The 22,102-nt window shown below is 44.4% G+C and overlaps 1 protein-coding gene across 4 annotated transcripts in view; it reads right to left on the bottom strand.

Annotated features, from left to right (window-relative positions):
* ALS2CL (ALS2 C-terminal like) overlaps window positions 1–22,102 on the bottom strand; it is a 45,926-nt gene that overhangs the window by 14,910 nt on the left and 8,914 nt on the right. For 3 of the 4 annotated variants that reach the window (XM_088177072.1, XM_088177121.1, XM_088176993.1), the window contains 14 exons: window positions 19,694–19,802; window positions 18,600–18,789; window positions 17,440–17,505; window positions 16,569–16,734; window positions 15,420–15,548; window positions 13,895–14,014; window positions 12,219–12,295; window positions 11,611–11,677; window positions 10,942–11,138; window positions 6,990–7,055; window positions 5,963–6,061; window positions 4,849–5,007; window positions 4,537–4,648; window positions 2,551–2,628 (listed from right to left, as the gene is read on the bottom strand). In XM_088177072.1, the coding sequence (XP_088033198.1) occupies window positions 2,551–2,628; window positions 4,537–4,648; window positions 4,849–5,007; window positions 5,963–6,061; window positions 6,990–7,055; window positions 10,942–11,138; window positions 11,611–11,677; window positions 12,219–12,295; window positions 13,895–14,014; window positions 15,420–15,548; window positions 16,569–16,734; window positions 17,440–17,505; window positions 18,600–18,789; window positions 19,694–19,799 (1,632 nt within the window). In that variant the 5' untranslated portion in view covers window positions 19,800–19,802. The remainder of the gene's footprint in view (window positions 1–2,550; window positions 2,629–4,536; window positions 4,649–4,848; window positions 5,008–5,962; window positions 6,062–6,989; window positions 7,056–10,941; window positions 11,139–11,610; window positions 11,678–12,218; window positions 12,296–13,894; window positions 14,015–15,419; window positions 15,549–16,568; window positions 16,735–17,439; window positions 17,506–18,599; window positions 18,790–19,693; window positions 19,803–22,102) is intronic. The other variant, XM_088177031.1, reaches the window with a different exon arrangement.

Raw genomic sequence — 22,102 nt, 5'->3', positions numbered from 1 at the left:
GGAATTCCTCCTCAGAATTTTGGGAATTCTTTCTCGGCATTTTGGGAATTCCTTCTCGAAATTTCAGGAATTCCTTCTCGGAATTTCAGGAATTCCATCTCAGCATTTCGGGAATTCCTCCTCAGCATCGGTTCTCTATGAAATTCTCTGTCCTCAAATTCTCTATTGACCATTAAATTCACTGTTTAGTATTAGATTTTCTATTACTAAATCACCTATTATTAAATTTTCTAATATTACATTTCCTATTCTTATATTTTCTATTTTGTATTAAATTATCTGTTATTAAAGTCTCTATTTAGTATTAAATTCTCTATTATTAGACCTCCTATTATTATATTTTCTATTCTTAAAATGTTCTATTTACTATTAAATTATCTGTTATTAAATTCTCTGTTACATAAATTCTGTATTTATTATAAAATTCTCTAATTTAAAATTCTCCATCACATCAATTCTCAATTTGTTATTAAATTATCTTTATTATATAAATTCTCTATTAATTAATCTCTATTTAGTATAAAATTCTTTCATTTTAAATTCTCTATTATATAAATTCTCTACTTAATAAAAAATCCTTTAATTTTAAATTCTCTATCATATCAATTGTCTATTTGTTATTAAATTCTCTTTATTACATAAATTCTCTATTTATTATAAAATTCTTTCATTTTAAATTCTCTATTATTAAACCCTCTATTTGTTATTAAATTATCGTATCAATTATCTATTTGTTATTAAATTCTCTATAATTACATAAATTCTCTATTAATTATTATAATCTCTATTTATTATAAAATTCTTCCCTTTTAAATTCTCTATTATTAAATTCTCTATTTATAAATCAACTCTCTATTAATTATTAAATCCCCCCAAATCCAATCCAAATTGATTTTCCCAAGTGTGGCTCGTGGAATTCCAGCCAGAAAAACAGGAAGCAAAATCCGGAATTTTCTGGACCCGCCACTAAATTTAAATGGGAATTTTGGTGGGAAAAACATCCCATTAACTGGAATTAATCCCTCCTGGAGATTTCCAGATTTTCCACATGCCAGGAATTTCCAGATTCCAAGGGAAATTTTGGATTCCCAGCATTTTATCCGCACGGAACGGCCTCGGGAGTGACAAAATTCTTCCCGCCTTAATTAACGAGCGTTAATTCCATCCCAGAATTCCTGCTGGGCTCATCCCAGATTTTTGGGACGTGCTGGAAAAATCGTTTTCCCCATCCTGGGGTGCAGAAATTTCTGTGGGAACCCAACCCCCGGATTGGGAAATCCCAAATTTCCGTTGCCGTGGTTCCGGCAGCTCCGGGGGTTTTGTAACGTTTCCTGGGGCCCCAAAGGCTGAAATGTTCTTGGTTTAAAAATAATTTTAAAAAAAAGGATCTCGGGTGAGGCTGCAAAGCACAGCCCCAAAAATCCCCCCCAAAAAAACCTCATAGAAACATGCAAATGAAGAAAAAAAAAATTTAAAAAATTCAATCAAAAGCGTCCCATTAAAACAAATAAAATCCCAGAAACTCAACCAAAAACATCTTATAAAACCCAATAAAACCCAAAACCTCCACCAAAAATATCCCATAAACCCAAAAAAACCCCCAAAAACTCTACCAAAAATGTCCCATAAAATCCTATCAAAAAAACCTCAAAAACCCCAATCATAAATGTCCCATAAAACCCATAAAAATCCCAAAACTAGAAGAAAAAAAAACCCCAAAAACTCAATCAGAAATGTCCCATAAAACCCAATTTAAAATCAACAACAAAAAAATCCAAAAACCAAAACTCAAGCAAAAACGTCCCATAAACCCCGAGAAAAACCCAAAACCTCAAGCAAAAATGTCCCATAAACCCAATAAAAACCCAAAGAGAAAAAAAAAACCCAAAAACTCTATCAGAAACATCTCATAAAATCCCAGCAAAAAAAACCCCAAAACCTCCATCAAAAATGCCCCATAACCCCAATAAAACCCCAAAGAGAAAAAAAACCCAAAAACTCAATCAGAAATTTCCCATAAACCCAACTAAAAAACCCTCAAAACCTCAACCAAAAATGTTCCATAAAACATAATAAAAATCCCAAAAATAGGGAAAAAACCCCACAAAAACTCAATCAGAAATTTCCCATAAAACCCCAACAAAAAAAAAAATAAACAAAACCCCAACACCCCAACCAAAAATGTCCAATAATACCCACAAAAAAAACCAAAAACTCAACCAAAAATGCACCATAAAACCCAATAAAAAAAAAAACACAATAAAAACCCCAAAAACTAAACAAAAAAAAAAAAACACAAAAAACAAAACAAAACAAACAAACAAAAAAAAACCCCAAACAAACAAAATCTGAAGTAAATAAAAAAAAAAATTAAAATCCCAAATTCTTCCTAAATTCTCCCAGCTACAGTTTTCCTTCCGGGTGAAAAAAAAAAATCCCAAAAATTTTGGAAAATAGGGATTTTTTTTTTTTTTTTTTAATAGGAAGCTCCAGGAAGGAATGAATTTGGGAAATGAATCCATTGGAAATTCCAAGAGGAGAAATTCTCACCTTTCCAACAAATGTCAGATTTTCCGTGAAGTTCCCTTCGTACACGGAATCGTCTTCCAGGAGCAGAATTCCCGAACCCTTGGGATGGAAAGGAAAAAAATTGGGAATTCCTGCCATGAATTTCCCACCAATGCTCCAATTCATCCTGGAAAAATTGATGGGATGCAGATTCCAAGAAGATTTTTTTTTTTTTTTTTTTAAATCAAATATGTCCTTTCAATAATTTGATTTAGGAAAAGGAGATCGGGAAACTTGGGACAACAAAATTATTCCATGGATTTTTCCAAGGAAAAGGAACAAAAATCCAGGAAGGATCGTTGTGGTATCAAACTCCTGGTGTTCCCAATCCTGGGATATTTTAGGAAATCTTCATTTTTGGGGAAATGATTCCAAGAAAACAGGGATTGTGTGGAATGGTGGAAAGGGATCCAGAAGGATCCAAATCCAACTCGTGGCACAGGAGACATCCCAACAATTGAGAGAGTTGGGAATGTGCCCATTCCGTGGGAAATTATTTCAAGAAATAATTCTTATCCACAGGGAATTTTCTTCCCACTCTGGGATTTTAAACTCTGGGATTTACTCCAGACTTTAAACCCAAAGGTTTCTTCAGCCTCAAATCTGCTGGGAAATGCAATCACTTCCAGAGCTGGAATATTTTCCTCTGGAATTGTTTTCTCCATGGAAAAATCCAAGTTTTCCAAGGGAAAAAAAAAAAGTGGAAACTTCCACCTGGAAGCCTTGGGAAGTTAAAGGAGCCTCCAGGATTTTTGTTCTCTGTGGGTGGAGGTTTTATGGGAAGCCAAGTTTCCATATTTTTCCAATATTTTTCCAATATTTTTCCAATATTTTTCCAATATTTTTGAGAAGCGGGAATGGGATTGTTGGGGGGGTTTTTTAAGGATGGATTTCCCACAGGAAGCAATGTTTTAATTCCCTTTGCTTTCCCCACCAAATTCCCAAATTTCATGGACTGGACAGGTGACTTCACATGGGAAAAAACAAGGATTTGATGATTTCCAGGAAAGGTGGAATGTTACGGAATCTTGGAATGATTTGGGCTGGAAGGGACCTTCAGAATCACCCAATCCACAGGCAGGGATCTCCCACTATCCCAAATTTCTCCAAGCCCCATCCAACCTGCCCTTGGCCACTTCCAGGGATTCAGGGACAGCAACAAATCTTTGGGAATTCCATCCCCAGCCCCTCCAATATCCCAATATCCCTCTGGAAATTGAGAACAAACAAGACTTGTCCTTCCAAACCATTTTTCTGGGAAAATCACGGAATATCCTGAATGGGAAACTCCCACATCCCAACAATCCCACCCTGTCCTGGAGAATTATCCAAACATTCCCTTGGGAATGTCCATCCCAAGGGACCCATCTGGGGGTCCCAGATCCCCCACCCCTCTTTCCCTGATCTCCAACCCATGGTAAAAAATTTAAAATTTAAAGTCTTAGGATATTGTAATATACAGGAAACAAAACGAAAGTTTTAGGGCAGAAGTTTTCGTCCTCCTTTTCCAGGAGTTTGGGTGATGTTTTGTAATTAAATAAAAGAACCCTCATTGCGGGCCACGAGTTTTTAATTAAGTAAAAATAATTTAAGTGGCATTTCTAAATTAGGCCAGCTGGCCTTAAAAGGCTTTGCAAAAAAAAAAACAAAACCAAAAACTCCATATTTTAATTTGTTAGCTCGAAGTACTGTAAAACTCACTGCAACAAAAATAAAAAGTCATAAACATCGAAATCCAAGCAAAAAATACATTCAATCCCAACCCTAACACAAAAGTAAAATAAAATAAAATAAAATAAAATAAAATAAAATAAAATAAAATAAAATAAAATAAAATAAAATAAAATAAAATAAAATAAAACAAAACAAAACACAATACTACTCCAGGGAATGGGAATGAAACCTCGCCCTTGGTGGTGAATTCCCCACTGCAGGCATTCCCAGATTCCAGGGAAATCTTGGACTCACCACCATTTTATCAGCCTGGAATGTCCTCTGGTAGCAGAGCCCCGACTGTGTCACCACGACGCCCTCTCCGTGTCTCTGGTCATCCAACCACATCCCGATGTGCCTCTCCCCTCTGCAGTGCAAGGCAAAGCCAAGGCTTGGATTTTCCCCTTTTCCCAATCCCTGGGATTTGTCCTCGATCCCAGCACGGACGCTCCCACACAAACTGAGCTCCGGGAATGTTTTCCAAGGAATTCATCCCAAATCCTTCAGGATTTATCCTCACCAAACCCAAAGCTGTCCCACACCTCTGATCCATCCCCCCCCTTTTACCTCTCCTTGTCTTCCCAGACCCCGTATCCGTTCTTTTTGTCGTTTTCCCACTGTCCCGTGTATTTGTAGGGATGCTCGGCAGAGAAGTTCTCCAGGATCCCAAATCCTTGGCGCACGTTGTCCCTGAAGTAGCCCTTGTAGACCAGGTCATTCCCATACCTGCAGGAAGAGGGATGGAATTCCAGTTTGATTTGATTGGCAATCTTGTTTCTCCTGGTGTAGAAAACCAAGGAAGAGAGGAGATCAGGCTCATCCATCTCAAAATATTCCAAGTATTTGTCTGACAGCGCTGGGTTTGATCCTTGTTTGCTGTTGGGAACGTGCACCACCCGAACTGGACATTCCAGAGCTTCCCAAATTATCCAAGGACTCAACACACGGGCTTGGAATTGTCCTGGGAGAGGCCTTGACCTCTCACCAGCCTGGGCACAGGGAGCTCTGGATCCGTAGGAAGGAGGCCAGGCTTGGATCCAGCCTGCTGTGGTGGCCACCAGCCCTTCCCTGGACTAGTCCCTCTGGGAAGAGCAGCTCCAGGTTTAAATATGGAGCAGAAGATCCAGGTGGGATCCCAGCTGGAATGCTGGGTCTGTCCCACTTGGCACGGAGAAATCAGGGATTGGGATGAGCAGGAACCAGAGGCAGCCCAATGCTCCCAGTGGCCAAAGCCTTTGGGGTGACCTCGGAAGAGAAAATTCCAGGGAAACCTCAGAGCCTTTTCCAGGACCTGAAGGGGCTCCAGGAGAGCTGGAGAGGGACTGGGGACAAGGCATGGAGGGACAGCACACAGGGAATGGCTTCCACTGCCAGAGGGCAGGGCTGGATGGGATATTGGGAATTAGGAATTCCTGGCTGGGATGGAATTCCCAGAGCAGCTGTGGCTGCCCCTGGATCCCTGGCAGTGCCCAAGGCCAGGCTGGAGCAGCCTGGGACAGTGGGAGGTGTCCCATGGAATGGAATGGAAATGGGATCACCCTTAAGCTCCCAAACCATCCTGGAATTCTTAACGCCCACAAAGCATAACCAGCCCAGGCTCCAAAGATTTCAGGGAATATTTCCATCCTTAAATCCCTGGAACCCTCCCTTTTCCCTGGAGCCCATCCTGGATGTTACTTACTCACAGATTCCATAGCCCTGCATCTTGCCCTGGTACCAGTGGCACTTGTAGCAGTCGTAGCGATCCTCGGAGCGCCGCGGCACCAGGCAGATCCCAAACCTGCCCGGGGCACGTGGGAAAGGTCAGCAGGGAAAATTCCAGAATGGGAAAATCCAGCATGGAAAAGATGAGCAGGGAAAAATCCAGCATGGGAAAATCCAGCATGGGAAAGATGAGCAGGGAAAAATCCAGCATGGAAAAATCCAGCATGGAAAAGATGAGCATGGAAAAATCCAGCATGGAAAAGTTGAGCAGGGAAAAATCCAGAATGGGAAAATCCAGCATGGAAAAGATGAGCATGGAAAACTCCAGCACGGAAAAGATCAGTATGGAAAAATCCAGCACGGAAAAGATCAGCATGGAAAAATCCAGCATGGAAAATCCAACATTGAAAAGGTCAGCATGGAGAAATCCAGGGTGAGAAAGGTCAGCATGGAAAAATGCAGCAAGGAAAAATGCAGAATGGGAAAATCCAGAATGAGAAAGGTCAGCATGGAAAAATTCAGCATGGAAAAAATCAGCATGGAAAAAATCCAGAATGGGAAAAGACAGCAGGGAAAATTCCAGCATGGAAAATTCCAGCATGAAAAAAATCCAGCATGGAAACGGTCAGCATGGAAAATCCAACATTGAAAAGGTCAGCGTGGAAAAATCCAGCGTGGAAAAATCCAGCGTGGAAAAATCCAGCGTGGAAAAATCCAGCGTGGAAAATTTTGACTCCACTGTAGTGGATGAGGTTTAAAAACCAATTTGAATTTTGTGGGATTGGGGATTTTCCTGTTAAAATTCCTCATTTAAAAGTGAGATTTTGAAGGGACCTAAAAACAACTTTAAGACATTTCCTAGGAGTAAATTCCCAGGGATTTTAGGGACGTGGGATCAGATTCCAACCCCTGGTGTCAGTCACTGTCAATCCCCTCTCTCTGGAAGGAACCATTCCAGTGGATTTTAAGAGCAGGGAATATCATTCCCATTTTCCAGGGCTTACCCGTGCTCCAGGCCCTCCTGGAAATCCCCGACGTGGTTGCGGCCATCGCGCCACTTCAGCGTCCCCCTGGAATCCAAGGAATTCTCTCATCACAACGTTCCCAGATGGAATATTCCTAAATATTTAGGCCAGCCCAGAGGGAGCTTTGAGTCCAGTGCAAGCTGCCCAGGGTAAGGGGTTGGATTTGGATCTTTCCCGAAGTTCTTCCCAACCCAAATCATTCCCAGGTTTGGTGGCAAATATCCCAAAAATTCCTGGGAGGACAAAGGCACAAAAGGCACCTCCAGGCCTCGGTTTTCAGAGGGAGGATTTAATCCCATCGTGTTCTCCTGCTCTGGGATGAGTGGGAAGAATCCATTCCACTCCCTAATCCCAAAAGTATTTTGTGCAGGTGCTGGCTCGTGCCTTTAGGAGCTGGCACAAGATCCAGAATTAATGACAGGGATTAATTAATCCAGAGGCAGTTCCAGCCTGGCACTGCCCCGTGGGCACGGGGACACCACAGCCTGGAATTCCAGCGGCTCAGACACTGGGAGAACACAGAGGAATCCCAGTCCAAGGCATGGAGTATTCCACAGTTTGTGGGGGCTGGAAAAGGGATTCCAGGAGGTGACAGCAGAGCCAGGAGAGCCGGGAATGCTCAAGGATGGAGAAATTCCTGCCCGGCCATGCCCAGCTCTGGAGCCTTTCCCCTCCCTCCCTGCTGGGATCCCATCCTGACACACCCAGGGACAGCTCGAATTCCAACCTCATCCCAGAGCATCACATCCCTGCACATTCCCCAACCAGACACAACGGAATTCCAAACTCCTGCAATGGTTTGGGTGGGAAGGACCTAAAGGATCAGCTCAGCCCATGGGCAGGGACAGCTCCGAGTGTCCAACCCGGCCTTGGACATTCCAGGGATCCAGGGGCGGCCACAAATCTTTGGGAATTCCATCCCAGCCCCTCCCCACCCTCCCAGCCAGGAATTCCTTCCCACATTGAGTTTAAATGGATCTTGAGCCTGGAATAAAAGCTGGGAATTGGGGTGAAGGAATGACAGTAGCCTGGAATATCAGGGATTTGAGGAATTCTGAGCTCTTTTTGGAGCTGGAGGCCAAAGCTTTGGAATTCCTCAGGAAATGTTGGAATATTTTTCCTCTGTGCTGATGCTGAGCTCGTCTGCTCTGCCCCAAAACCCCAGTTGGAACAATTCAAAATCATGGAATCCTGGAATTTTTGGGGTTGGATGGGATCCTAAAGAACACCCAGTTCCAACCCCGTGCCAGGAACATTTCCCACTATCCCAGGCTGCTCCAAGCTGGCCTTGGGCACTTGCAGGGATCCAGGGACAGTCCCAGTTTCTCCGAGAATTCCATCCCAGCCTCTCCCCACCCTCCCAGGCAGGAATTCCATCCCCAGGTTTCATCCCAACATCCTGTGGGTCGGTTTGACAGGAGATGGTGCAACACCAAAACCATGACGAGGTTGTTTGACTTTCACCCAGGCTGTTGTTTCAAACACCTCCACGGGAGTGGCACTTCTCCAGGTTTTCCAGAGGATTGCTTGGACATGTTGGGAATTGCAATTTTTAAATTTAAATTTAAATCCCCTTTGGCTTTTGTGGGGAGGAACGGAAAAAGGGAGCGGCCAAAGGGGAGGAGGGAACAGCTGGAGCTGGGCCAGGTCTAAGCTGGATTTTAGGGAAAAGTTCTTCCCCCAGAGGGTGTTGGGCACTGAATATTCCCCAGGGAATGGGCACATTCCCAAGGCTGCTCCAGGGTGGGGTTGTTGGGATTTCTGTGCAGGGCTTGGAGTTGGACTTGATCTCTGTGAGCCCTTCCCACTCAGGATATTCCATAATTCCATGTCTGCTCCCAGCACAGCTGAGTGGGAGTCTGGCCTTCCCCCACCCCAGATCACCCAGAATTCCAGCAGAGCCAGTGGACGAGGCCAATGTTTTTCCCAAAGAGCCCAAATTCCCACTCCCACAGCTCTCCTCCCTCAGAAATCCCAGAGCAGCCACCAAAGCCAGGATGCTGCTCTGGAACCTTCCAGCAACAAAGTCCCAGCAGAGGAATTCCAGGAGTGGGAAGGGGACTCAAATCCAACCTTAGTGTAGTCCCTTAATTCTGGCACAAATTTCCTGGGATTCACCTGAGTCACTCCATGGGAGGCTGGAGAGGTTGGGATTAATCCCAGTTTTCCAGCCCTAAGGCAGGAGAGGACAAAATCCAGGAGATGGTTTTGAGGGAGTGAAGGTGGGAATGATCCAAAGGTCTCCTGCCCTAAACACTCCTTTATCTCTTCCATGGAATATTCAGGATTCAATTTTGGATTTGGGATTTGAACTGGATTCCCTTCCAAGCCATTTCTGTTCTGGATTCTTTCACTATTTTAAGGCTCTCTCAAACCAATTCTCTCTCCATCCCTTTTGCTTCCAGAGCAAACTGTGTCAAACTCATGGAAAAGAAAATTTCCAAATGTTTTGGTGGCTGAGGAGCTCGGTCATAGTCCAGGTTTCTTCCTAAAAAACCCCCCAGACTCTTCTTTATCCCATATCCAAAAAATTCTGGTTGGGATCTTTGATTTACAGACATTCCCTCACTTAAACCCAGATTTACTGAACAGTTCCCATGTTCCCTTTTGAGCTCCTGTTGTATTTCAGCCTTTCTTAATTCCTGGGATTAAAGTTTGGATGTTCAAGTTTGGATGAATTCCAAAGAGGTTTTGGTAGCAGAGAATAAAATTGTTCTCCACAAAAGGTTTTTAGTGGGGATTTTCCTCCTTGTGAGGGTGAGATTTTCATACCCCAAGGCTGAGGTCTTGATTTTAGGCCAAGCCTAAATCCTAAACAGAGGCTCAGGGTGATCAACAACACATTTTTGGGGCAGCCTTTAGGATTCAATCCATAAACCGTGGATGAGACATCCACAATAAATCCCAAATTTTAGGACTCAGGCTTTGCTAAACTTGCTCTCAAGCCAAGAATTCCCTCTGGGAATGAGTGAGGCAGGAAGCAGAGCACCAGAGTCTGGATTCACATCCACAACCTCATGAAGAATCAAATTCTGGAATTAGCCCCACCCTGAAGTGCCCAAAAAAGGAGCAGATGTGGTTCAGTGACCTTGGAGATCTTTCCCAACCTTCATGGAAAAACCAAACCAGCACTTCCAACCTCATTCCCACTTGGAAAAGTGGCCCAGAGGGTTCCTTACTTGCCATGGGGCTTCCCCAGAGCCATTTGTTCATGATTTGGTTGAGTGACCTGGAGAAGTTTGGGTTGACCTTGGAGATGTTTCCTAACCTTTAGAGAAACTCCAAGCCAGCCCTTTCAACCTTAATCCCACTCAGAAAAGGGGTCCAAGCCAGCAATTCCAGCCCTATTCCCACTTGGAAAAGTGTCCCAGAAGGCCACGGGGCTTCCCCCAGAGTGACTCATTCATGACATGGTTGAGTGACCTGGAGAAGTTAGGAAATATCTCCAAGGTCAACCCAAACCTGTAGAGAAATTCCAAGCCAGCACTTCCAGTCTTATTCCCACTCAGAAAAGGGGTCCAAAAGGCACTTCCAACCTCATTCCCACTTGGAAAAGTGGCCCAGAGGGTTCCTTACTTGCCATGGGGCTTCCCTCAGAGCTACTTGTTCATGATTTGGTTGAGTGACCTGGAGAAGTTTGGGTTGACTTTGGAGATGGTCAACCCCAACTCAACCTTCATGGAAATTCCAAGCCAGCATTTCCAATCTTATTCCCACTCAGAAAAGGGGTCCAAAAGGCACTTCCAACCTCATTCCCACTTGGAAAAGTGGCCCAGAGGGTTCCTTACTTGCCATGAGGCTTCCCTTAGGGCCACTGTTCATGATGTGGTTGAGTGACCTGGAGATGTTTGTGTTGACCTTGGAGATCTTTCCCAAACCAGCACTACCAACCTCATTCCCACTTGGAAAAGCGTCCCAGAGGGTTCCTTACTTGCCATGGGGCTTCCCCCAGAGCCACTCGCCCTCGTAGGTGGCCCCCCGGAGCCGTCCCTCGCTGCGGAAGACGTAGGTGAAGAAGCGTCGGGACGGGGCCTCGCTGCCTTCCCCGCTCCGGCCCCAGAGAGGAAAATCCCGCTTCCCGTTCAGTGCCTGGCGCACGGCCTGCTCCAGCTTCCACCACCACACGGCCTGAGGGCACGGAAAACTGGGAATCAGCCCAGATCCCGGGAAAATCAACCGGAGATGGCGCCAGGAAAGCGGCGAGGAACCGCTGTGTTCCCGTCAAAGCTCATCTGAGGCTTCCGCTCTGCTGGAAGTTGGATATTGCACCGAGGCACAGCAGCTGGGAGGGAGGAATTTTTACTTGGATGTTGAAAAATAAGAAAATTTTCTGCTTGGATATTAGGGAAAAAAAAAAGGAGAAATCGGGATTTCAAATTGATTTGAGAAAGAGGAACTTCAGGAAATGCAGCAAGAAACCGATGGGTTCCCACCGACATTCCTCACCCGCCATCGACTCTGAGCCACCTCTGGCCCCTGGAAAAGGAGCCAAAAATCCGGGATTTTCTTGGAGAAGGAGCCAAAAATCCCAACCCACCCCTGCCCTGGACTATTATCCTGCTTTAAATAATAAAGAGATGTGAAAATGCCAAGGCCTGACCTTTATCTGGGGGTCCTTGGCGGAGAGGACGAACGTCTCTTCTGGGGTTGTGATGCGCAGGTTGTACCTGGGAGGGCAAAAAAAGGATGGAAAACACAATTCCCAATCCATCAGCTCTTCCCATTCCCCTCCTGGAGCTCCTGGTGCTTTTCCAGGTGTTTTTCCTGGAGAGATCTCAGGTTTGCCAGGGCTGGATTAAATAATTTTGGGATTGGAAATGAACGGGATGAGAGGGAACAGCCTCAAGTTGTTCCAGGAGAAGGTCAGGATGGACATCAGGAATTTTTTCATGGAAAACATGGTCAGGCATTGGAATTGCCACAGAGGTTTGGAGTCTTCATCTCTGGAGGTGTCCAAGGAATTCTGGGCTGGGAACAAGGTGGGGATGGGACACAGATTGGATTTGATGATCCCACAGTGCTTTTCCAACCTCAACAATTCTGGGATTTCATTCTGGCAGTGAATTCCAAGCTGTTGAGACCCCATTATCCATATCCCAACCCCACTGCTTGGAAAGGAGATGGGACAAAGCTTTGGATCATTTTCCCATCAACCTGAACATTTTTATTCCTTTTTTATTAAATTCCCAGTGGGAATTTCTCACTCACGATCCCGGAGCCGATTTCTCTTCGCAGTTTTCATCCACCCACACCAGCTTGAGATCAAAACTCTGGAAGCTGTTTCCCTGGGGAAAAAAATGGGAAAAAGTGGTGCTGTTATTGCTGGAAACATCCATGGAATGGCAGAGCTGGACTGGCAGCACAAATTCCCAATTTTTTGGTCCATCCATCCCACACTGGGATGAGAGACATTGGAGATGGAAAAGGAGGGAAGTTCTTGTTTGAACACTCCTAAAGCTCTTCCAAAATTCCATGGCCACATCCAGGAGTAAAACCTTCCCACGTGACCCTGATCTCCACAGGAATTCCTTCCCTATCCCATGGCAACATTCCCAAATCATTCCAGCCAATATTCCCAGGGATTTGTGGCTGCCCCATCCCTGGAAATATCCAAGGAAAGGTTGGACAGGGCTTGGAGCAACCTGGGATGGTGGAAACCATGGAATGGGGCGGGAACGGATCATCTTTAAGCTCCCATTCCATCCAATCCATTCCAGGATTTATTTAGGTTTGGACTCCAGGTGGCACCGCCAAAAATATCCCAGAAATCCCAAATTTAAGGAGTCACTTTTGGGATCAGCAGCACTCAAACAGAACAAACTCCAGTGGTTGGAATGAAAGGAAAATTGAAATTTTCCATCTCCTTTCCCTGCCTCACATCCAAGCACCCACATGGAGCTGCTGCCTGGCAGGATGGAGTTTTCCATGGAATTCCCAAGTGTTTTCCCAGATTTGGGAGAACAAACAAAGAAGGGACATCAAGATTCCCAAATCCAGTTGGAATTCCCAAACCTCCATAAAGCTCAGCAGCAGCATCAGGTGACACACAGATGGGAATCATGGATTGAACCTGGAGATAATTCCATTGATTTGCTGTTCCCATCACCAGCCACTGGAGTGAGGCCATGATCCAACTCATCCAAAACAGGGTGGATAAACCACATTCCATGGCACAGGCTGCTCTTCCCGGAGTTTTTAGGGAATTCTCATCAGCAGGATGAGAATTCCAAAGTGTCCAGGTGGAGTAGGAAATCTCCACCCCATTCCCAAGGCTGGATCCTGGTTATTCCCAAGGCAGTTCAGCTGGAGCAATCCAAGCTGGAATTCCCTCATGGGAACACATCCCCAAACCCCAAAATTCCCAAAACAGCCCCAAACCCACCTCCAACGTCTGCAGCCTTGCCACAAACATGGAAAAATCCCGTTTATCCCAATGAAATCCCGTCTATCCCAATGAAATCCCGTTTATGTGGGAGCTCATGGAATCTCATCATTGATCCATCAGATCCCTTGGAATAACTAAGGGCCACAATTCCCTGTGGAAAAGGGTTTGGATCACTCAAAAGGTGCCTGTGGTGGTTGGATATTCCAACATTTGCAACATTTTCCTGGGAAATTCATAATCCCACATTTTCCTGGGAAAATGTTCTGTGGATCTCCTCTATTCCTTCCCAGATATCCCTTTTATTTTCCACACGTGGATGGATCCGAGCCAAAGTTTTCCCAACTTTTCCCCAACAGGCAAACTCTTGTCGTATTTTCAACATCAAAAAAACCGGGAATTTTCCTGCCGTTCCTTTGGGGAATTCCGGTCATTCCTGCCATTCCATCGGAATTTTTGGGTTGTTTATCCACGTTCCCCTTCCCAGTCCCTCTGGACTGACCTGGATGAGCACCAGGACGTCGTCGAAGAGCAGGAGCCGCTCGGAGCGGGCGCTGCCGGAAGCGATGGGAAGGTTCCTGCTGTCCTCCAGGAGCCTCCTCTCGGGGACACACAGCATGTCCTGGAAAAAAAAAAAAAAAAACAAACAGGATTGGGAGAGGACATGGAATTCCAGGCAGGAATTCCTGCAGGCATCAGCTGACTCGGGGTTCCAGTGACAGTGACACGCTTGGGACACAAAACTCCAGGTTAAAACGCCCAGGGAGTTTCTCCAGTTCTGCTCTGTGGAATTCCAGCCTCAAATCCTTAATCCATATCAAATCCATATCTAATTCCTGATCCATAGCAAATTCCCTCTGACTCGGGGTTCCAGGGACAGTGACACAACTTGGGACACAAAACTCCATGTTAAAACGCCCAGGGAGTTTTTCCAACTCTTCCACCAATTTTGCTCTGTGGAATTCCAGCCTCAAATCCTTAATCCATATCAAATCCATATCTAATTCCTGATCCATAGCAGATTCCCAATCCATATCAAATTCTCTCTCACTCAGGGTTCCAGTGACAATGACACACTTGGGACACGAATTCTTCTTTAAGCCCCCAGGGAGTTTCTGCAACTTTTCCACTTTTTCCACCCAGCTCTGCTCTGTTGAATTCCAGCCTCAAATTCCTGATCCATATCAAATTCCCAATCAAAATCAAATTCCCTTTGACTCGGGGTTCCAGTGACAGTGACACAACTTGGGACACAAAACTCCATGTTAAAACCCCCAGGGAGTTTTTCCAACTCTTCCACCAATTTTGCTCTGTGGAATTCCAGCCTCAAATCCTTAATCCGTATCAAATCCATATCTAATTCCTGATCCATAGCAAATTCCCAACCCATACGAAATTCCTCATCCTCATCAAATTCCTGACCCATATAAAATTCCTCATCCTTATCGAATTCCTCATCCATAGCAAATTCCCGATCTACTCCAAATTCCTCATAGTTATCAAATTTCCAGACCATATCTAATTCCCAATCCATATCCAATTCTTCATCTTTATCAAATTCCCCATCCATATTGAATCCCCAATCCACTTCAAATTCCCAATCCATATCAAATTCCCAATCCATATCAAATTCACAGTCCATATAAAATTCCTGATCCATATCTAATAATTCCTGACCCACTTCTAATTCCTGATCCTTACGAAATTCCTTATTCGTATCAAATTCCCAATCCATACCAAATTCCTCATCTATGCCAAATTCCCAATCCATATCAAATTTCCAGCCCATATCTAATTCCCAATCCATACCAAATTCCTGACCTATACCAAATTTTTGATCCTTATCAAACTCCCAATCAATCCTAAACTCCTGATCCATCCTCAATTCCCAATCCATCCCAAACTCCCCATCCATCCCCAATTCCCCATCCATCCCCAATTCCCCATCCATCCCAAACTCCCCATCCATCCCCAATTCCCCATCCATCCCCAATTCCCCATCCATCCCCAGTCCCCTCTGGACTCACGGTGAATTTGTATCCCAAGGATTTCCAGAGCTCCTTGGTAAAGCTGGCTTCATCCAGGACCTGGCTGATGAAAGATTCCAACTTCCCAAATTCCTGGATAACAGCGGCCACCACATCCTGCTCAGATCCCTGGGAAAAGATGGAAAAGCTTCAGGAACGCTTCACATTTGGGGTCCAGAGAGCTCCAGGCTGGATTTTCAGGAATATTTAGCAATGTCCAGGTTGGATTTTGGGGAATATTTGGGAATGGAAATCCAGTTTGGAGTTTAGGGAATATTTAGCATTGTGTTCTTCCTGGAATGAGGGAGATCCAGGCTGGATTTTAGGGAATATTTAACAAAGGAGTTCCAGGCTGGATTTTCGGGAATATTTATCAATGTCCAAGTTGGATTTTTGGCAATATTTAGCACAGAAGATCCAGGTTGGATTTCAGGGAATATTTAGCAATGTCTAGGCTGGATTTTTGGGAATATTTAGCAAAGGAAGTCCAGGCTGGATTTTTGGGAATATTTAGCAAAGGAAGTCCAGGCTGGATTTTTGGGAATATTTAGCAATGTCTAGGCTGGATTTTCAGGAATAATTGGCAAAACAAGTCCAGGCTGGATTTTCAGGAATATTTATCACTGTCCAGTTTGGAGTTTAGGGAATATTTAGCATTGTGTTCTTCCTGGAATGAGGGAGATCCAGACTGGATTTTCAGGAATATTTACCAATGTCCAGGCTGGATTTTAGGGAATATTTACCAATGTCCAGGCTGGATTTTAGGGAATATTTACCAATGTCCAGGCTGGATTTTAGGGAATATTTACCAATACCCAGGCTGGATTTTAGGGAATATTTACCAATGTCCAGGCTGGATTTTAGGGAATATTTACCAATGTCCAGGCTGGATTTTAGGGAATATTTACCAATGTCCAGGCTGGATTTTAGGGAATATTTATCAACACCCAGGCTGGATTTTAGGGAATATTTACCAATGTCCAGGCTGGATTTTAGGGAATATTTATCAACACCCAGGTTGTATTTTGAAGGAATATTTAGCGACGTATCCATGCTGAGCTTGGGGACATCCAGACTGGATTTTAGGGAATATTTCTTCCCACAGAAGCGATGGAGGAGAGGCACTGAGCATTCCAGGGGAATTCCCACCTGCTGGAGCTGCCCCTGGAGCTGGGCCAGGAGCTGCAGGCAGCTCTGGATGTGATCCCGGAAGGGTTTGTGGAGCACCCAGTGCAGGGCCGGTGCCAGGGAGCTCTCCGAGGTGAAATCCCGCAGGAATTCTTTCAGCACGGCCTTATGGAGCTTCCAGGCCTCACTGGAAAATCGGGAATTATGAGAAAAAGTCGTTAATTATCCCAGAATTCCCGCTCCTCTGTTTTCCAAACTTTCTGTGTGATGAGGATGGAGAAAGCCGTAAAAAAAAAATTTAAAAAATCAAGGGATGTGCTGCTTGTAAATTCATCTTTTGGGTTGTTGCTTCCATAAAAATCTGGGATTAGTCGGAATTTCCAGATTCCCACCCCTTCCCTAAATCCCTAAATCCCAAAATCCCGAATTTCCAACTGCAGAAGGAGCTGAGGGTGGTTGGATGCAGGGAATCCATCCCAGGAATTGTCCAAGGTTGGCCAAGGCTTGGAGCAACCTGGGACAGCTGGAACCATGGAAAACCAGGGAATATGCTCCTTAAAAATCCACATTTTCATTCCCTGCTTCCATAAAAATCCGGGATAAGTTGCAATTCCCAGCCAGATTCCTCCCTTCAATTCCATCTTTTCCCTAAATCCCAAATTTCCAATTCCAGAAGGAGCTTGGAAAGAGGAAAATCCAATCCTGGAATTGTCCAAGGTTGGCCAAGGCTTGGAGCAAACTGGGAGCTGTCCCAGTGTGGAATGGGAGGATTTTTGGAGGATTTTTTTCCAAACCATTCCGGAATTCTGGGACTCTCCAGTGCTCAGTGCTGCTTGATGCCCCCGTATCCCAAAAATTCCCAAAAATTCCCAAAGATTTTCCACTTGCTGACCTCTTGCTCTTGGTGGCCTGCTCGAAGCCCTGGACCACGACAAAGTTGGCGAAGGTGACGAAATACCTGGAAAAAAATTCCAAGGATACACGGGAGGAGTTGGAGAGGGAAATTTGGGATGAGTTTCTAAATCCCCAAAATTGTCTGGAAGTTCCTTTAATCCCACAAAAGCACCTCTGGAAAAATGCAGGCCCGGATATTTGATGGATTGGGATCAAAGGTTGGATAGGAACTTGGAATTCTTTCCCAATCTTAATTCCAGGATTTTTTTTTTGGCAGAATTGGATAAGGCAAAAGTGCTGATAAGAGCAGGATCCATTTCCATCAGATTTTATGGGATGAAATTCCTGCCTGCAGGCTCTGAGCTGTTCATTCAGACTCCTCAGCACAGAATTCCCAACAGAATTTGGAAAATTTGGGAATTCTGGGATGTAAACAATGGAGCTGTCACACTCTGGCTCTGAGCTTGCTTTATTTTTCTAAATAAAACTTGGAATTTTCCTTTTCCATTCCTTATTTGCCAAGATTTTCTTCCAAGAGTTGCATTTTCCAGGACCAAAAATTCCCAGCAAAATTTCCCAGTAAATCCCACATTAAACCCAGGTTTAATCCCAAAAGAAATGGGAATAAAATCTCAGGATCAATTCCTTTGGAACAATCCTATTTGGAAAATCCCAGCTGGAAAAATCACAGTTAAAAAAATCCCAGACTGCAAAAATCCCAAACTGCAAAAATCCCAAACTGCAAAAATCCCAAACTGCAAAAATCCCAAACTGCAAAAATCCCAAACTGCAAAAATCCCAAACTGCAAAAATCCCAAACTGCAAAAATCCCAAACTGCAAAAATCCCAAACCCGGAAAAAATCCAAACCCAGAAAAAATCCAAACCTGGAAAAGCTTTGGCCACTTTTATGGAGAAGAAAAAAACCAGGAATTGAAGATTTTTATGGAATTTCAGCTCTCCATAAACCTTTATTCCCGCTGGCATCTCAGATCCCAATCCAAAACCAAAAAATTATGGAAAAATCACATCCAATGCATTTTTCCAAGGATATTTTCCCTCTGTGACCTCTCATCCTCCTTTTTCCAGATATTCCCATTTCCCTGTCGGGAATTATCCCGATGGGATCGATCAAATCCCCAAAAATTCCAGCACTCACTGGATGTAGAGGCTCAGGAAAAGATCTCCTTTCCAGAGGATGTAAAAATCCTGGATCCCACCGGAGTCGGAGCCGCATTTTCCCCTCAGGATCCGGGAATTTTCCTCTGTGAAATTCCAGAGGGCTTGGAAGCGATCGTTGAGGAGCACCAGGAGCTGGAAATTCTCCTTTTCCTTGGGATCGTGGGGTTCTGAGAGAGGAAAAAATCAGGAAAAATTCCATGGGAAAGTCAGGATTGCCAAAGAATTTTGTGGAATTTGTTGTCTGTGTCTGATTCATCCAAAAATGGGAAAAAGGGAAATTTTAGGAATTTTCAGAGTCCGTTGAGCCGTTTTGGCTGGAATAAATAAATTAAATAATTTGGGGAAATAGGGAAATCGATGGATCAGAAAATGGGGAAATTCCAGGAATTTTCTGAGTCCATGGAGCTGTGATTGAATAAAGAAATTTAAAATTTTTGGAAAACAGGGAGGGAAAAAAATGGGAAAATGGATCAGAAAATGGGGAAATTCCAGGAATTTTGGAGTTCATGGAGCTGGTTTGGCTGGAATGGGATAAACTCCATCCCAAATTCTTTGGATGCTCATCCCAGTGCTCCAGGGGGAAAATTCCCACCCTTTTCCCAAGGAACCATTCCCAAAAGGAATTCCTGGAAAGGCCCCACATGGACAAGTCAGGGTCGGGAATTTCCCTGGATCTGAAATTTCCCTGGATCTAAAAAAATATTCCTGGATCTGGAATTTGCCTGGATCTAAAATTTCCCTGGATCTCTCAACCTGTTCCCACAAATTCTCCCTGCTGGGATGAGCCTGGAATGGGAGCAGAGCCAAATTTTTGGGATTTGTGGGATGAATTTTCCATTTCCATATCGGAAACGTTGGATTGGGAATTCTGATCCCACTGAAAACATGGATTCATCCCTAAAAACCTCCAGAAAACAACCCTGGGCTTGTTCCCTGTTTTTTTATTTTAGGGAAAACATTCCTACAAACCATTTCCTCCAAGGAAACTCTTCCCAGTGGGAATTCCAGCTGGAAATCCCTTCTTGGATTGACTCCAAGTGGGAATTCCAGAGGAAAATTCCTGGGATTTACCTGCTCGGAGCAGAGGTTTGAGGATGAGGGCATCGATCCGGGCCAGGCAGGAGGAGAAATTTTCTTCCACTTGAAGCAACGATCCCAAAATTCCAGCTGTGGACATGGCCTGGAAAACAGCAGGAATGAATTAAATCCCTGGAAAAAACCAGGAATGAATCAAATCCCTGGGAAAAGCCAGGAATGAATTAAATCCCTGGGAAAAAACAGGAATTAATCAAATCCCTGGGAAAAAAAACAGGAATTAATCAAATCCCTGGAAAAAAAAACCCCAGGAATTAATTAAATCCCTGAAAAAACCAGGAATGAATCAAATCCCTGGAAAATGGAGCCACCATTGGATTCCATCTCCAAGGTTTTTCCTTGGATTTCTCTCACGAGGTTTTGCTGCCCTTGGCAGCATTCCCAGGTGGGGCCAATCCCAAAAATCCTTGGGAAAAGTTGGGAAAGGAATGGAAAGCAAACAGCTCAAGTGGAGACAACTGAGCCAAATTTTCCCAAATTCCCAATGCAAAATGTCTGGAAAAGCCTGGAATTCTTTGTGGTAATCCTGACTCATTCCAGAGGGGTTTTTTTTCCCCAGGAGAAAATCCCAGAATTCCAAAGGATGAAGCAGAAATCTCTTCCCATTCCTCTCATTCCCAGCCCAATTTTCCCAAATTCCCAACGATCTCAGGGTTGAAAACATCTGGAAAATTCGGGAATTCCTCTTGGTAATCCAAATTAATTCCAGAGTGAAGTAAATCCCAAAAATCCAAAGGATAAAGGAGAAATCTCTTCCCACTCCTCTCATCCCCATCCTGCTCATTCCCAGCCCTCTTTTCCCAAATTCCCAACGGTCTCAGGGCCAAAAACATCTGGAAAATTCGGGAATTCCTCCTGGTAGTCCTGTTTTATTCCAGAAGGGTTTTCCCAGGAGAAAATCCTGGAAGTCCAAAGGATAAAAGAGAAATCTCTTCCCACCCCTCTCATTTTCATTCCCAAATTCCCGATGATCTCGGCACCGTAAAACATCTGGAAAAATCTGGAATTCCTGCAGCTCATTCCAGAGGGAATTAAATCCCAGAAATCCAAAGGATAAAGGAAAAATCTCTTCCCATCCCTCTCACCGGAATTTGGGCCCAGCTGCACTTCCCAGGATTCCAATCCCCCCAAAAAATTCCCCTTTTTCCCCAGGAGCAGCATTTTTGGGATCGTTCCTCTCCCAGCACTTCCGGGTGTGCGGAAAGTTCCGGAACTTCCTCATTCCAGCGGCTCTCCGGAAAAAACAGCGAGCAGGAAATGAGCTCAGGGCACAGAAAAAAATGCCAGGAATGGAAAATTTCCCCGGGAAAAACCGGGAAAACTCCCAAAATTCCAACATTCCCGCAGCGCTGGGAAGGAAAATCGGGAATTCGCGGAATGGGGGGGGAGGGAATCATGGAACACTTGGAGAAATGGAACCAGAGGGAGAAAAATCGGGAATATGAGGAAAAGTTTGAGCCAATTTGACCTTGGATATTTGCAGGGATGTGGCAGCCATGGAATTCTTTGGGAATTCCATCCCAGCCAAGAATTCCTTCTCAATATCCCAATATCCCACTCTGGCAGTGGGATGCATTCCCTGTTTTCCTGACATTCCATCCCTTATCCCAAATCCTTCTCCAGCTCTCCCAGAGCTCCTTTAGGCACTCAGAAAAATCCTGGAATTTTCCCTGGAATCGTTTTCAGTCTCAATAAAAAAATCAAGAACTCCCAATTTTTTTTCCCACCATTTTTTTTTCCCCTCATTGTCTTTCCCAAAAATCTGGGAGCACCAGGAAGCTCCTCCTGTCCCATCCAACCCTTTGGATGATCCTGGAGAAAAAAAATCCAAAGGCAGGACAAAAAAAAACCAGGAATGTGCAGCGTTTCCAACTCCTGCTCAGCTTTTCCAAGGAGCAGAATTGCCACAGGAAATTCCCACAACTTCTAGAGGGTATTTCCCCAATTCCTGAAGGAAATTCCCACAATTCCCAGAAGAAATTCCCCCAACTCTTGGAGGAAATTTCTCCCAATTCCCACAGAAAATTCCCTCAATCCTCAAAGGGAATTCCCACAATTCCCAAAGATAATTCCAACAAATCCCAGAGGAAATTTCCCCAATTCCCAAAGGAAATTCCTACAATTCCTGGAAAAAATTCCCCCAATTCCTGGAAAAAAATTCCAATTTCCAGAAGAAATTCCCACAATTCCCAGAAGAAATTCCCCAGGCTCTTTCCTGCCCAAAGCCTTTCCCAAGGAAATTCGGGCTGGGGAAGCCCAAGGTGTTTTTCCAATGCCAATGGAATGTCAACATTCCCAAACAGGTCGGGCCTGTGGCTCAGCTAAGCTGGAATTAACCAGAGCCGGTTTTAGCAACCAAGCCTAAACCCAGGAGCTTCCCAAAAA

Source organism: Sturnus vulgaris, chromosome 1 (assembly GCF_052056855.1).
Source record: "Sturnus vulgaris isolate bStuVul1 chromosome 1, bStuVul1.hap1, whole genome shotgun sequence".
NCBI lineage: Eukaryota > Metazoa > Chordata > Aves > Passeriformes > Sturnidae > Sturnus > Sturnus vulgaris.
Note: the sequence above shows the minus strand (reverse complement) of the source record. Positions and strands in the feature narration are given on the sequence as shown.